This window comes from Chlorocebus sabaeus, chromosome 13 (assembly GCF_047675955.1).
Source record: "Chlorocebus sabaeus isolate Y175 chromosome 13, mChlSab1.0.hap1, whole genome shotgun sequence".
In the NCBI taxonomy this organism is placed as follows: domain Eukaryota; kingdom Metazoa; phylum Chordata; class Mammalia; order Primates; family Cercopithecidae; genus Chlorocebus; species Chlorocebus sabaeus.
Genome location: NC_132916.1, coordinates 35,495,769 through 35,512,093, shown reverse-complemented (window position 1 = coordinate 35,512,093; position 16,325 = coordinate 35,495,769). Strand labels below are relative to the sequence as shown.

The window sequence follows — 16,325 nt, the reverse complement described above, 5'->3', positions numbered from 1 at the left end:
TAATGTTGTGCTTTGTACTTCTTACTAAAATTAGACACTTTCTGAGTGTCTCTTTGCTCTTGACACCTTCCCTATGGGCAAGATAAATGGGCTGTATCCCAGCTAATCCATTCATTGTAGTTGTCTTACTAATTGACATGGATCACCGTCTGATTAATCCAGCTTCATGGATGGATGACTCATGAAGAGGATTGGGAATAGATCAGCCTTGCAACTGTTTCACTCCATATGTAACTGTGGTCTCTCTTAAAATGAAAGTTAAATTGTTGATATAAATTACCTTGCAGTGGAACAGTTTGAGGATTATGATCTTGTAACTCCAACTATGACCTCCTCTTTATTTTTCTTATAAATAGTCCAGGATTTTAAAAATTAAATGGTAGGTTTTATTAATTAATGTAAATTAAATTTCATAAACTGATAATAACATTTTAAATTCTCAAAGGATTAGATACTTTTCTTGATTTGTAGGAAATACAGAGTCTTCCTTTTTATTGATTTTTGCGTATTGGAGACCATGTGTTGGTTTTAGTATATGCTATACTCCTTCATAGAAAGCATCTGTGGAAATTATATTGGTAATCCTGTCTTTTTATTAAAAACAGGAATTTGGAAAATTTACAAGATTTACAGTCTTTCTATTTAAGGTTTAAATTCTTCTTTAAATATGTTCACAAGGGTGTTCAATAAAAATAAATTTTTATTTAAGTAATTTAGTATAAGATGATTGGGCCGCACGCAGTGGCTCACGCCTGTAATCCCAGCACTTTGGGAGGTTCAGGCAGGCGGATCACGAGATCAGGAGATTGAGACCATCCTGGCTAACACGGTGAAACCCTGTCCCTACTAAAAATGCAAAAAATTAGCCCGGCATGGTGGTGGGTTCCTGTAGTCCCAGCTACTCGGGAGGCTGAGGCAGGAGAATGGCATGAACCCAGGAGGCAGAGCTTGCAGTGAGCCAAGATCGCACCACTGCACTCCAACCTGGACAACAGAGCGAGAGTCCATCTCAAAAAATAATAAAATAAATAAAATAAGATGATCAGATGTTGAAATTTGGTTTTCAGTATAGATTTTACCCATAAATTTTAGGATAGTGCCATTTAAGAAACGTTTATTGTAATAAATTGTGAATATTTGAAAAACTGTTTTGGTAATGAGGCAAATAAACATATTACTAAGTACATGAATTCACGTTTAGATGTTTGAAAATGAATTTCTAATGGAGTTAGAAAGATTTTTTAAATTGCCTAAAATCTCTGTTCTATGATTTGAGGAAGTATTTGCTTAATATTTTCTTTCTTAACAGGTATGATGAGTTCAAATTTGGCTGTACCTCTCTGAGAGTACCTCCAGATTTACTTTACCAAGTTAGGCATGATATCACAGTGTCCCCCAATGGAGTAGCTTTTGTCAAGGTAATACTCTCTTATAAATGAAAGATAACAACTATGGCTTAACTTTTGGAGAGCTGATAATGGTTTAGATATTGTTGGCACATAATAGAAAACAAAAACACCGAGTTTGCTTGAATATTTTATCTCAAAAAGTCAAAGATACAAGAATCATCTAAGAAATCACTTCAGGAACAAACCAGTCACCTTGTTTTTTCTTGAATTTAGGTTTTAAATCTTTAAATTGTTAAATTTTAGTTAATGAAATATTGAAAGAAATAAACGTACGCTTATACCTTCTGCCCTTTATTAGAACCAGGCTGACTTAAATAGCAACTTAATGGTCAAAATATATTACCTACAGAGATTTAAATTTCTTTAATGTGTAGATGCTACTAGCTGTTCTTCTACATTATTTTAAATTAAGACTATCTTAGAATTAATGATACTGTAATAGGCTTATTTATTATATTTTTAAGAAGATATCCAAACTAAAAATAGGATCCCTTTTTTCTCTCCTGTATCTCCACTCAAAAGAGAAAAAAGAAAACTTTATAAATTAAAGACAAATAAGACAGATCTAAAAGATTATATTGCCTCTTATATGCCAACTTCATTCCTTTCTTTTCTATTTTCTTAGCAGTGAGTCTGTACTAGAATCATGAGACAAGTACAGTGGTTGATGGTAGAGGGGACCCCACCAGCCCTCAAATTCATTCTGGTGTACTATGTCAAAAGTGGCATCATTCTCTATCAGTAAGAGGGAATGCTAAACTAAAATTAGCAATGTAGATGAAGAAAATTTTAACTGAAGAGTTCATGGTATGTTTCTTTTTGGAAAATTTTAAAATGTAGTACTTCTAGGGAGTGATGTAGATGAGATCTACTTGGAGAAATGGAAATAGATTTTTTTTAATTAAATGGGTCTTTATATAAAAATCAGTTTTCACATCACATTTCTGCAAATTTGGTCCCTGTTCTTTTTATCTTATGTCTTAAAACATTATGGCTGCTTCAAAATGTACACCAAATGAATTAGAGGTTAGAATATGTTCTCATTGTTGCATATCTGGCAGCTTATTATCTCCCTTTAACAGCTTTTTTTAAAACTTGCGTCTACTTTTGGACCCAGTGTGTAAAGCTTAATAAAAATAGGATTTTTTTAATATTCAGGTGTGTGATGATCCTATACCTGAGATTTTAGTTGCTAGGTCCGACATGCATTACCTTGCACGTGTCTGTGAATCATCATCAAAGTTAATACTGTTTTGTGGTTTTCATTCCTACTGGAGTTCTCATAAATTCTCCCTAGTCTTGATTAATACAAATGATTTTTTTTTTTGGCATCAACAAATTTTATCACCTCACTATTCATCCCCTCTTCCAGATTGCTAATAAATATAGGCCGGAGGGGATGGCTTAGTGGTCTAAGCATCAGATTTGAAATACCTAGAGTCCCTGGAACTGCAGGTTTGAATGTCAGCAGAGTCAACCCAGCTCATCATTCTTCCAAGGTAGATAAATGGAGTTCCATGCAGATTTCTGTGTGGGGTCATTAGGATGAGATCTTTAAAAACTGAGTTGGTTATGAGTGATACAAGTCCCATCTGTCGTTTTGAAAGAATGGGGGTTTCTGTCAAAGTTTTGAACAAAATTTCCCTCTGAACTTGTTGTATGGTCACTTATGCACTAGTTGACATCCTCCTCCCTGGAGGTCTCTGAACTCACACGGAAGTGCTCTATTAGATTTATAAACATTGCAGGAACCATTTAGGAGAAAAATACTCTTCCAAGAAATAAAATGTGATGATTTTATATTGACGGCCACTAATACTATGGTCACTCTATTGTTAGCATGTTTCAATTCATGACAGTTGGCCATTATTATATTTTATGCTTCCTTCTTAATTATATAAATCTATAATGTTTGAGGGGTTTTAAACATTTTTTTTTTCTTTATGATAGCCTTCAGTAAGAAAAGGTGTACTACCAAGAATGCTTGAAGAAATTTTGAAGACTAGATTTATGGTGAAGCAGTCAATGAAGGCTTACAAGCAAGACAGAGCCCTGTCACGAATGCTTGATGCACGTCAGTTGGGACTTAAGCTGATAGCAAATGTCACATTTGGCTATACAGCTGCTAATTTTTCTGGGAGAATGCCATGCATTGAAGTAAGTGATACAAATCTGTAGTTTTTTCAAGAGACTAAAATATAGCGAGGCACAGTGGCACTCACCTTGTATTCCCAGTTACTTTGGAAGCTAAGGTGTGGTATGGGGGGCTTCAGCCCAGAGTTGAATCCTGCCTGGACAACACAGTGAGACCTCATCTCTTTTTAAAAAGGAAAAAAAAAAGGCCAGGCATGGTGGCTCACACACGTAATCCCAACACTTTGGGACGCCGAGGCAGGCGGATCATGAGGTCAGGAGTCGCAACCAGTGTGGCCAACATGGTGAAACACCGTCTCTACTAAAAACACAAAAATTAGCTGGGTGTGGTTGTGGACACCTGTAATCCCAGTTATTCAAGAGGTTAAGGCAGGATAATCACTTGAATCCAGGAGGCAGAGGTTGCAGTGAGCCAAGATCGCACTCCAGCCTGGGTGACAGAACAAGACTTGGTCTCAAAAAAGTGGCTCACACCTATAACCCCAACACTTTGGGAGGCCAAGGCACGTAGATTACTTGAGCTTAGGAGTTTGAGACCAGCCTGGGCAACATGGTGAAACCCCATCTCTAACCAAAAATGCAAAAATTAGCCGGGCATAGTGTTATGTGCCTGTGGTTCCAGTTACTTGGGAGGCTGAGATGGGAGGGTCACTAGAGCCTTGGAAGTCAAGGTTGCAGTGAGCCATAATTGCACCACTGCATTCCAGCCTGGGTGACAGAACAAGACCCTGTCTCAAAAAAAAGAGAGAGACTAAAGCAGCATTAAATGAATGCCTGTTCATTCAAGCATTTCATTTTGTTTTAAAACTTTAATAAACCATTTCATTTCTATGACATAGGATCAGTTTTTCTCATACCAAGCCTCAATATGTACATATTCTTGGGGATCTGTGACTTTTCTCTGTATCTCGGTGTCTTTATTCCAATGATCATTTTAGAAATTAGCATACACATATTTCTGCATGATCTTCATAACTATACTTTAACTTTCTATTAGCATGAAATTTCAGTGCTACCTTTGTAGCAGTTTTTACAACAACCTTGGTAGTGCATAATTCATTTTATGTATTGACAAGAGATCTGATTATAGTTATATTGGCTTGTCCAAATGTCACAATTAGCCAAGTGTGGTGGTTCACACTCGTGATCCCAACAACTCAGGAGTCTGAGGTGGGAGGATTGCTTGAGCCCAGGAGTTCAAGACTAGCCTAAGCAATATAGTGAGCCCTTGCCTCTATTAATACATAAAATTGAAAACTAAAAAAAATGTTTTACGTCAGAATAAACAACAATCATTCCATATTTACTAGTATACCAGTAGATACAAAGCAGAACCTTTTTTGCAGTGATGAGTGACAGTTGAAAGACATTTTTCATAGAATAAGACTTAATTTCATATTTACTAAGTTAAGGTGTTTATTTGATACAAATACAATATAGTGTGACAGGGTAATATAATAATATACTACTGAGTGAGAAAAGAACAGAATAGTTTGTTATATTGTGATCTTTTCGTGCCAAATGAAGGCCAGAGGACATTGTGGTATATCATATTTGCATTAGTTCAGTAAGAGAAAAAGAAAGCATAAAGTCTTCACACAGCTCACAGTAGGCAAAATGAACTCCAAAAACATGAGCAAGGCAGGAGTGGCATATTCACATTGAAAGCAGCAAAATACCATCTCTAGTGAAAACTTAATATTGTTAACTTGAATATTTTGGTACAGTAATATGATTTTGTGCTGTATAAATTTTTTTATGGTTGCACTGTAAAGGCTGTAAGCAATAAAAGTTTGTATCTAGGTTTATATTTGTATACTTTTAGGTGAGATAAAAAATACTTTGTTAGTCCTGAGGGTTCATATTAATACATTTGAAAAGCACTGATCGATATGATCTAGCAGGAAAAAAATGGAAATGATATTACTAATGGAAAACCAAAAGATATCCTTTTTTTTTTTGTCGCCCAGGCTAGAGTGCAGTGGCTTAACCACATGCTTGTCCCAAATCCTTTCTTAGGGGCCATTTCCACATTTCCCTAATTTCTTCCCTGCCTCTCAGTTTTAAAAGTGTTTATTAATGTATTTTAGTAATAAAACAATGCAGAAATACTATTTTAAAAATATGTAAATACTGTAACTCTAGAATAACCAGAATTTGGGAGGATTTTTGAACTAGCAGTGGAAGTTTAGGAATAGAGTTTCACCAGGGAGTACGTTCCTGCTTTGCATGGTGAACTCAGACTGCCAAGCAATACCTGCTTCCTTGACCCTGGTCTTCTCAGCTATTCTCAGGTTAATGACTGCAAGCATGCATTTGGCCCCTCATCATATGCTAACTTCACAACAATACAGTGTTAACTTGTAGGTGAAATCATGAGTGGAAAAAGCAGCTAAAATCACAGAAAGAGCCTCTTATGAATAAGTGAAAAGTTAGCACCAATCAAGTAACAATGGAAGGTATCAGCCACTTTTTTTTAAAGGGCAGATGGCTTCATTCTTTTTTATGGCTGTATGATATTCTATCGTACACATAGTATGGCATTTCCTTTATCCATTCACCCGTTGATGGACACTTAGGTTGCTTTCATATCTTGACTGCTATTGTGAATAGTGCTGCAGTAAATATGGGAGTGCAGATATCTATTCAATGTCCCAATTTCCTTTTTTTTTTTGGATGTATACCCAGGAGTGGGATATCTGGATCATATGGTAGTTCTATTTTTAGATTTTTGCGGCACCTCCATATTGTTCTGTATAGTGACTCTACTAATTTACATTCCCACTAACAGTGGGTTCCCCTTTCTCCACATCCTTGCTGGCATTCGTTATTGCCTGTTTTTTGGATAAAAGCCATTTTAGCTGGAGTGAGAAGACATCTCATTATAATTTTGATTTGAATTTCTCTGATTAGTAATATTAGTCATTTGTCATCTTTTGAGAAATGTCTGTTCAGACCTTTTGTGCATTTTTAATCAAATTGTTTGGTTTTTTTTCCTACTGAGTTGTTTAAGTTCCTTACATATTCTGGTTATTAATCCCACGTCAGATGGGTGGTTTGCAGATATTTTCTCCCATTCTGTGGGTTGTCTCTTCACTTTGTTGATTATTTCCTTTACTGTGCAGAAGGTTTTTAGCTTTATGTGATCCCATTTGTCCAGTAATCAGCCCTAAAAAGAATAAAATCCTGTCATTTGCAAAACATGGATGGAACTGAAGGACATTATGCTAAGTGAAATAAGCTAGACAGAGAAAGACAAATATCACATGTTCTCACTCGTGTGGAAACTAAAAAAAATTAATGAACTCATGGAGATAGAGAGTAGAATGATGGTTGCCAGAGGCTGTGAGGTGGGGAAGGGGGGAGATAAAGTGGAAATGATTAATGAGTACAAAAATACAATTAGAATGAATAAAATCTAGTATTTGGTAGCACAGTATAGTGAACTGCAACTTATTGTATATTTTTAAATAACTAAAAGAATGGAATTGAAATGTCTAACACAAATAAATGATAAATGCTTGAGGTGATGGATATCCCAGTTACCCTGATTTGATCATTACACATTGTCTGCCTGTGTACATCGTATGTACAGCACATACATATATATACAAGTTATCTATCCAGAATAATTAAAACCTTTTAAAAGTGGGAGGCGAATGGATTACTGTCTGTGGTCTCCTGCTTTCCTTCAGAGAACACATAATCAAAAAAGTGCAGATCTGGACTGTCATAGAGAAAGATAAGATTTTGTAAGCATATAAGGAGAATATGGAGAATAAATAAATGTAGCTAATAGTTGGAGGTTAATGTCTCTGTCTCAGTACTATCATAGAGAAAGACAAGACTTTGTCAGCAAAAATTCCTATGAAGAGAATATGGAGAATAAAGTAGCTAATAGTGGATGTTAATGCCTCTGTCTTAGTTGGACTTCATAAATTAAAATGTTTGTATGTTGACAGTTTTCTACTAAACTATTGGTCATTCATATTTATGATAAAGGTATATTTGTGCCTTTTTAAAAATTGAACTTTATTTCTTTTTATGTCTTTTCAGAAAATTAATTTTTACTTAAAAAAATTTGTTTTTATTAACTTTTGAGCATCCCCAGTCATGGCCTAAATTGTGAAACCATTTCTTTTCCTCTTTTAAATCCTCTCTTAGCCCTTTAATGAAGTAATGCTTTTCAGGTTAGGAACCTTACCATAAAGTAGCAGAATCTGTTAATTTAATTACTTCTCCTTCCCTCTTCCACCTCCCCCTCACTCTAGTGCTGCTGAATTCTTACTACATGGTCTTCAGGGGTAACTGCAGAGTTCTGACTCTTTTGGGTATAACTTTAATGGGTCAGAGTAAGAGCATTAGGCAGACATTTAAGACTGCTATGTATATGTACAAGTATATACTTACTTGTAAGTATATATCTCAGAAGTGTATTTGACTTTGACGCTAAGATGGCTTGCTCATGCAACTCTTTGTCCTCACATATTTAAAAGTCGACCTTGTCCGGGCACAGTGGCCTGTAATTCCAGCACTTTGGGAGGCCAAGGCCGGCGGATCACGAGGTCAGGAGATCGAGACCATCCTGACTAACACAGTGAAACCCCACCTCTACTAAAATACAAAAAAATTAGCCGGGCGTGGTGGTGGGACCTGTAGTCCCAGCTACTCGGGAGGCTGAGGCAGGAGAATGGTGTGAACCCAGGAGGCAGAGCTTGCAGTGAGCCTAGATCGCGCCACTGCACTCCAGCCTGAGTGACAGAGCAAGACTCCATCTTAAATAAATAAATAAATAAATAAATAAATAAAATAAAATAAAATAAAAGTTGACCTTGTTTGAAAGTGGCGGCAGGTAACAGAACATTTTATTCAATTTGAGTTTCCATTAGATAACATGATTTTTGTAATGTATTAAGTTATACTTTACATTCTCAAGATTTTCTGTTGTACTAGAGGTCTCAGCAGAATTCATAATCTTAATTTAAAACCCAAGGCCAGGCGTGGTGGCTCACACCTGTAATTCCAACACTTTGGGAGGCTGAGGCAGGTAGATCATTTGAGGCCAGGAGTTCAAGACCAGCCTGGCCATCATGGCAAAACCCCATCTACTAAAAATATGAAAAATAGCAGGGCAGGGTGGCACACGCCTATAATCCCAGCTCCTCGGGAGACTGAGGCATGAGAATTGCTTGAACCCAGGAGGCAGAGGTTGCAGTGAGCCAAGATCACACCACTGCACTCCAGCCTGGGCGACAGAACAAGACACTCTTTCAAAATAAATAAATCAGAATAAATAAATAAATACCAACTCATTTCTACCAGTTTTATTATTTATTCCTTTGTTCATATACCTAATATGTCCTTTGTAATGCAACTTTAAACAGCCTTTTAAATACTATTCAATCCTACATTTAGTAATTCAAGTTTTACAGTAAAGGGAGAAGGATCATTATTGCTATTGTTTGCTTCTTAACACACACAAAAAATGTGCAGTTTGCATTTTAAAATTGCAAAGGGAATGCTCCATTTATGTTTTATGTTGAATGACAACTTTTCCCACTCTTAGCTTCAATTAGTTTAATAAATAAAACAGCATTGTTATATAGTCTCTTAACTGTAAATCTCATTAGCATGCTTTTCATATTTGTCAAGGCCCAGCATCTTGTTTTGTAAATTCATGCCATGGTCACTGTTAAAATTCACTAATCACAAATGGAAAAAACCTTCCTAGATATATATCTACTTATTTAATTTAAATTGAACACTTTTAATATATTTCCCATCATATAATTAGATACATTTTTCCTTGTATAACTAGTCACAAGATTGAAGTTCAGCATTAACTTTAATGATATTGAGAAACATTGTCATCAACAGTTCAACAGAAAAATTTTGAGAGATACACGTATGTATACTCATGCACCCACAAAGAATACTTTTCTGCCTAATGAGCTGTAAGGGCACGTAAGAAAGTTCTTGAATAGTTCGGGCACAGTGGCTCACACCTGTAATCGGAGGCCGAGGTGGGCGGATCACGAGGGCAAGAGTTCAAGACTAGCCTGGCCAATATGGTGAAACCCCGTCTCTACTAAAAAAAAATAGAAAAATTAACTGGGTATGGTGGCGTGCGCCTGTAGTCCTAGCTACTCAGGAGGCTGAGGCAAGAGAATCGCTTGAACCCAAGAGGCAGAGGTTGCACTGAGCCGAAATCATGCCACTGCACTCCAGCCTGGGTGACAGAGTGAGACTCCTCAGAAAAAAAAAAAAAAAAAAGAACTTGAATAAACCAGGATTATTCTTCCAAGAATCCAGTGTAGCTGTGTACCTTGTAACAAGTGCAGTCCACTTACTGTTACACTCAAAGACAAGTCTGCACATCGATTGGTCCTTTCAAATTCTTCACCCCAGTTTCTTCTTAAGTACTTGGAGAAAGAATGATGCACTGATTTCTTTTTTATGTTCTTTTCTCCTTGTTTCGTTTCTGGAAATATTTAGTAATTAAATGTATTATATGTTAAAGTCTGTTGACTTACACTGAGCTATGTTAAGAAATTATTTCCAATGTGTTTGTACCAACAGGTTGGCGATAGTATTGTTCACAAAGCCAGAGAGACCTTGGAACGAGCTATTAAACTGGTGAATGATACCAAGAAATGGGGGGCTAGGGTTGTATATGGCGATACTGACAGGTAATGGGTTTTTGGTTTTGTGGTTGTCTTTTTGCATCTGTCCACATCTTCATTTCAGTGTTTAAAATGGCTTACGGGAATCCTTTCTAAAAATAGAGTTCTGAGTCCTTTCCAGTCCTTACGATCTCATGATCAGAGTTAACACAGATCCTGATTTACCAGATATGATCATAAGAGACAGTTTGTGTCCTGAGCCACAAACTGTGAAGATTCCTATGGCTTCCCTCCAAGTAGCTCTTAGCCAAGTAGATAGTGATCTGTAAACTAACTGTGTACACAAGAGTCTAGTTTATTTAAAGAAACTACTTTTAATGTGAATAATTCCTCTAATATAGCTGCAACTCTCTGAATTTAAGTGTATATCTTAAAATAATTAAACTGTTTTTGAAGGACAATTGCCAGAACCGTGAGTGGTTAACTTACCACTCAGCCCCAGAATATGTTGACCTTCTAAGAGAAGTGCATATAGGCAAATGCAGTTTTCCATTTGACTCCAGAGGGTCCACAGACTTACTCAAGCCCATTATTTATGGATTGGCAAATAATGTGCCTGCATTTGAAGGCACATTATTAATAATGTAAGTTATTAACACCAGCTTGCATGCTTCCTTGTTTGCTGTGATAATTTTCAGGTTTCAGTTATTTATGTAACATCTTTTTTGCATGGCTTATTGAAATTCTTCTAGAATGTAGGCACTATGCAAATTTCTTACAGTGAAATTTTTTCCCTATTGGGGACTTAGAGTCACAGTGTGAACATGCTAAGAGCACCTGCCTGAAGACCTCTGATCTCTTTACAGTCCAACAGAGCAATAGGAGATAATGCTTCTAATCATTAAATAGCTTATAAGTAATCTTTGAATAGCATTTAATCTTATCCAGTTCTTTAAAATGTTCATACAGACAGCATAATCATATTAATGCTGAATGAGACTTTGCCTCATAGAGCAGCTGTTTCATTACCAGCAGGTGGGGATAGTTTCAAATTATCCAGGCCCTAATTATCCATATTCTCTCCTGTTCCTCATAAAAAGCCACTTCTTAGTTTGGCTTTGGTTATTTTACTGTTCTGTGAAACTACTTCTGCTGGGTATTCTAGCAAAATAAGAGTTAATAAAATAAGCTCTGCATTTGTTAGCAGAACTTAAAAAATATTTAGGGAAAAATGTTAATCCTTTAACTTATTGATTTTAATTCAGAGGCTATCCATGTTGTTGACAGCATTCAGAAGTCAGCATGATTCTGATTATAGTTACATTATTTACCCTTTAAGATCTATAAGAAGTCAAGCTACAGAAAATAACAGACTAACAGAATGTCAGAGCCGGAAGGGATTTTGATATTATTTAGGCCAGCAGTTTTCATACTATTGGGAGATCTTAGAATGTGCCTCAAATGATGCTTATTAAGAACAAATTTCCCTAAGATAAGAAATTTAAGATCTTGCAAGTAGTCAGTAGAGAGCCATGAATTGATATTCAGTGTTTTGATTCCTAACTGATGCTTTCTCTCTACATCAGATTTTATAGTTATTATATGATTCCAGTCAAAGGAAATTTACTTGCAATGTCATTAAAACTTTTGATCACCATTCACTACCTGATACATTCAGCAAACATTGGCCAGGCATGCTGACTCATGCTTGAAATTCTGGCACTTTGGGAGGCCAAGGCAGGTGGATTGCTTGAGCCCAGAAGTTCAAGACCAGCTTGGGCAACAAAGTGCAACCCTGTCTCTACAAAAAATTTAAAAATCAGCCAGACATGGTGGTGTGCACCTGTACTCCTAGCTACTTGGGAGGCTGTGAGGTGGGAAGATCGCTTGAACCCGGGAGTTCAAGGCTGTAGTCAACCATGATCATGCCACTGCACTCCAGCCTGGGTGACAGAATGAGACCCTGTCTCAAAAACAAGAAACCCAAATGTTTAGTGACATCTGTATGAGGGCAGTTCACAACAGTGTCACCCTGGCAGAATACAAGTAAGGGTTCTTGAAGGGGGACAAAAAAAAAAGGACCATAGTTTTTGGCCCCACAGTGGGCCAACAATATTTTACTCCTTAGTAATTACTTTCTCTTGTTAAATATAATTTAAATTTATTTATTTATTTTTTTGCCTTGGAAGGACAACGATGAAAGGTTGAGAAACACTGCTCTTGGGATAATAGGTAATATTTGGTGGAGTGTAAAAGAGTTCCTGGCTGGGCGCAGTCACTCACACCTATAATGCCAGCACTTTGGTAGGCTAAGGCGGGCAGATCACCTGAGGTCAGGAGTTTGAGACCAGCCTGACCATATGGAGAAACCCCATCTCTACTAAAAATACAAAATTAGCTGGGTGTGGTGGTGCATGCCTATAATCCCAGTTACTCAGGAGGCTGAGGCAGGAGAATTGCTAGAACCCGGGAGGCAGAAGTTGCGATGAGCCAAGATTACACCGTTGCACTCCAGCCTAGGCAACAACAGTGAAACTGTGTCTCAAAAAAAAAGCCAGCGTGGTGGCTCCCACCTGTAATCTCCGCACTTTGGGAGGCCGAGACAGGTGGATCACCTGAGGTCAGGAGTTCAAGATCAGCCTGGCCAATGTGATGAAACCCCCTCTCTACTAAAAATTTTAAAAATTAGCTGAGTGTGGTGGCGCATGCCTATAATCCTAGCTACTCAGGAGGCTGAGGCAGGAGAATTGTTTGAACGTGGGAAGTGGAGGTTGCAGTGAGCCAAAATCGTGCCACTGCACTCCAGCCTGGGCAACAGAGTGAAACTCCATCTCAGAAAAAAAAAGAGTTCCCAACTGAGAGTGAGAAGACCTGGATTCTCTTTCTAATTATACTCCTAGATGATGGCATAGCCATTAATAAGTCATTTGGCCTCTCTGAGGCTTAGTTGCCTCTTCATCAAAATGAAGGAAATCTGATAGATGAAGGCAAATGACCTTCCAATTATGATGACATTCCAGTTATACTTTTAGTTATTCTTAAATGTACAATAAATTGTACATAAATTGTTGACTAATCGCTCTGTTGTGCTATCAAATACTAGGTCTTATTCTAACTCTATATTTGTACCCATTAACCATCCGCACTTCCCCACACATACAAGTACCTTTCCCAGCCCCTGGCAACCTAGTAGAAAAAGGCCGGGGCGGTGGCTCACACCTGTAATCCCTGCACTTTGGGAGGCCGAGACAAGTGATCACCGGAGGAGTGATTGCTCTCCATTTTTTTGAGACGGAGTCTCACTCTGCCCCCAGGCTGGAGTGCAGTAGCACGATCTTGGCTCACTGCAAGCTCCACCTCCGGGGTTCATGCTGTTCTCCTACCTCAACCTCCCAAGTAGCTGGGACTACAGGCGGCTGCCACCATGCCGGCTAATTTTTTGTGTATTTAGTAGAGACGGGGTTTCACCGTGTTAGCCAGGATGGTCTCAATCTCCTGACCTCGTGATCCGCCCACCTCAGCCTCCCAAAGTGCTGGGATTACAGGAGTAGAAACTCATTTTAAAACAGTGTTTCTTATTGTAGGCTAGTCACTTCCATTCTGTCACATGACAGAAAACTTCTGTTCATTCTGTCCAGCCTTCTTGAAGCTTAGCTCCAAATCAAACTGGCCAAAACAGCTTAGATGGATTCAAACAAACTCACATTACTGGGTAAAGTCTCAAATATAGACCCTATAGTAATAACTTTTTTTTTTTTAAGTCTCTGTTGCCCAAGCTGGAGCACAGTGGCACAATCTCGGCTCACTGCAACCTCCACCTCCCGGGTTCAAGTAATTCTCTTGCCTCATCCTCCCGAATAACTGGGACTACAGGCATGCGCCACCATACCCAGCTAATTTTTGTATTTTTAGTAGAGATGGGGTTTCACCGTGTTGGCCAGACTGGTCTTGAACTCCGACCTCGTGATCCACCCACCTCGGCCTCCCAAAGTGCTGGGATTATAGGCATGAGCCACCGCACCTGGCCAATAATAACTTTTAAGATGGGAAGTATATATACCTTTATCATTTTTATGGAATTATAATTTTAACATGTATAATATGTAATAAAATATAAAAATGTATAGGCCCAAGTTACCAGCTACCATGCCAGTCAAGATATAGAACACTTTTTATCACCGTAAAAAGTTTTCTCATTCTCCCTTTACAGTGTATCCCTCACCCTCACTCCATGCCCTAGACAACCACTTACCTGATTTTTATTACCATAGCTTAGTTTTGCCTATTATAAAACTGTATAGAAATAGGTGTATGTCCACTGATTTTAAATGTTGCATATGACCGGGCACAGTGGCTCATGCCTGTAATCCCAGCACTTTGGACAGATAACCAGAGGTCAGGAGTTCGAGACCAGCCTGACCAACAAGGAGAAACCCCATCTCTACTAAAAATACAAAGTTAGCCGGGTGTGGTGGCGCATGTCTGTAATCCCAGCTACTCAGGGGGCTGAGGCAGGAGAATCGCTTGAACTTGGGAGGCGGAGGTTGCGGTGAGCTGAGATCGCACTATTGCACTCCAGCCTCGGGCAACAAGAGAAAAAAAAAATGTTGCACTCATCATTGCATCTGAACATTTTAAGAATAATAATCTTACATAAAAACAGTTTGGCAGTTGCACGTGAAGTTCAACATACCCTTAGCATATGACCCAGCAATTCCACTCCTTTATGCTTATCTTAGAAAAAAGAAAACCTGGCCGGGCGTGATGGCTCACACCTGTAATCCCAGCACTTTGAGAGGCCAAGACAGGTGGATCATGAGGTCAGGAGATCGAGACCATCCTGGCTAACACAGTGAAACCCTGTTTCTACTAAAAATACAAAAAATTAGCCTGGCGTGGTGGTGGGCCCCTGTAGTCCCAGCTACTCAGGAGGCTGAGGCAGGAGAATGGCGTGAACCCGGGAGGTGGAGCTTTCAGTGAGCCAAGATCGCGCCACTGCACTCCAGTCTGGGTGACAGAGCGAGACTCTGTCTTGAAAACGAAAAAGGAAAAGGAAAACCTATGTCCACATGAAAACTTGTGTACAGTTCTTCATTGAGCTTTGTTTGTAATAGTCCAAAACTGCAAAATATCTAAATGTCTATCAGTGAGTGATTGGATAAGCAAATTGTAGTATATCCATACAGTGGAATACTACTCAACAATGGAAACAAACCAGTTGCTGTTATTTTGACACCATGGATGAATCTCAAAATATGCCGAGTGAAAGAAGACAGATATAAAAGAGTATATACTGTATACTTTCATTTATATAAAATTTGTGTTTATTTACTTACAGGGTCTCACTATTGCCCAGGCCCATCTCAAACCCCTGGCTTCAAGCAGTCCTTCCACTTCAGCCTCCGGAGTTGCTGGGATTACAGGCAAAAGCTACTACAACCAGCCCATTTATATAAAATTCTTGGAAAAAAACCTATCGTAACAGAAAGCAAGTCTTATGTATTGAACCTGGGGCCAGGAATAGACTGAAAAATGATTGCAAAGGAGTACAGGGAGGTCGAGGCTGCAGTAACCAATGATTATGCCACTGCACTTCAGCCTCAGTAATAGAGTGAGACCCTGCCTCTTAAAAAAAAAAAAAATTAAAATCAGGTAGTATTGGTATAAATGAGTATCAGATGGCCTATAAAGAAACTACAAAAACCTTCAGATGGTTCAAAGTATAGCCTAGATTGAAGGTCTAATTAACTAAGGCATTTTTGTTCTACCTTAGTGAATGTTAAAATTAATTCAGATTGAGACAATATTTATTTTAAAGACTTAGTAGAGCTGAGTAAACTACTTTTTTCCTTTCTTTTAATTTTTCATATAGGCTCTCAGGCAAGTATTGTCTCCAATATTAGCAGGAACTTTTTCCAAAGAAAACATCCAAAATGGGAGTTAAAAATCCAGTATAAAAACACTTCAGAAATATGAGATTGGTTTATATGGCTAGAAACAAGAATCTTAAAGTCATGTTTCAAGATATCATCCATTTCCACTATTTAATGTCTTTTCACTAGAAATATAAGTGAAGATGAACTTTATAGTCTATCTTAAATATTTATTAACCATTACTTCTGTTGGTGGTCAGGTTGTA

The 16,325-nt window shown here is 38.0% G+C and overlaps 1 protein-coding gene across 7 annotated transcripts in view; it reads left to right on the top strand.

Annotated features, from left to right (window-relative positions):
* REV3L (REV3 like, DNA directed polymerase zeta catalytic subunit) overlaps window positions 1-16,325 on the top strand; it is a 190,881-nt gene that overhangs the window by 154,543 nt on the left and 20,013 nt on the right. For 6 of the 7 annotated variants that reach the window (XM_008007324.3, XM_008007323.3, XM_008007327.3 and 3 more), the window contains 3 exons: window positions 1,310-1,418; window positions 3,360-3,566; window positions 10,143-10,252. In XM_008007324.3, coding sequence (XP_008005515.3) covers window positions 1,310-1,418; window positions 3,360-3,566; window positions 10,143-10,252 — 426 coding nt within the window. Of the gene's footprint in view, window positions 1-1,309; window positions 1,419-2,781; window positions 2,909-3,359; window positions 3,567-10,142; window positions 10,253-16,325 lie in introns of those variants that run through there. The other variant, XR_005241308.2, reaches the window with a different exon arrangement.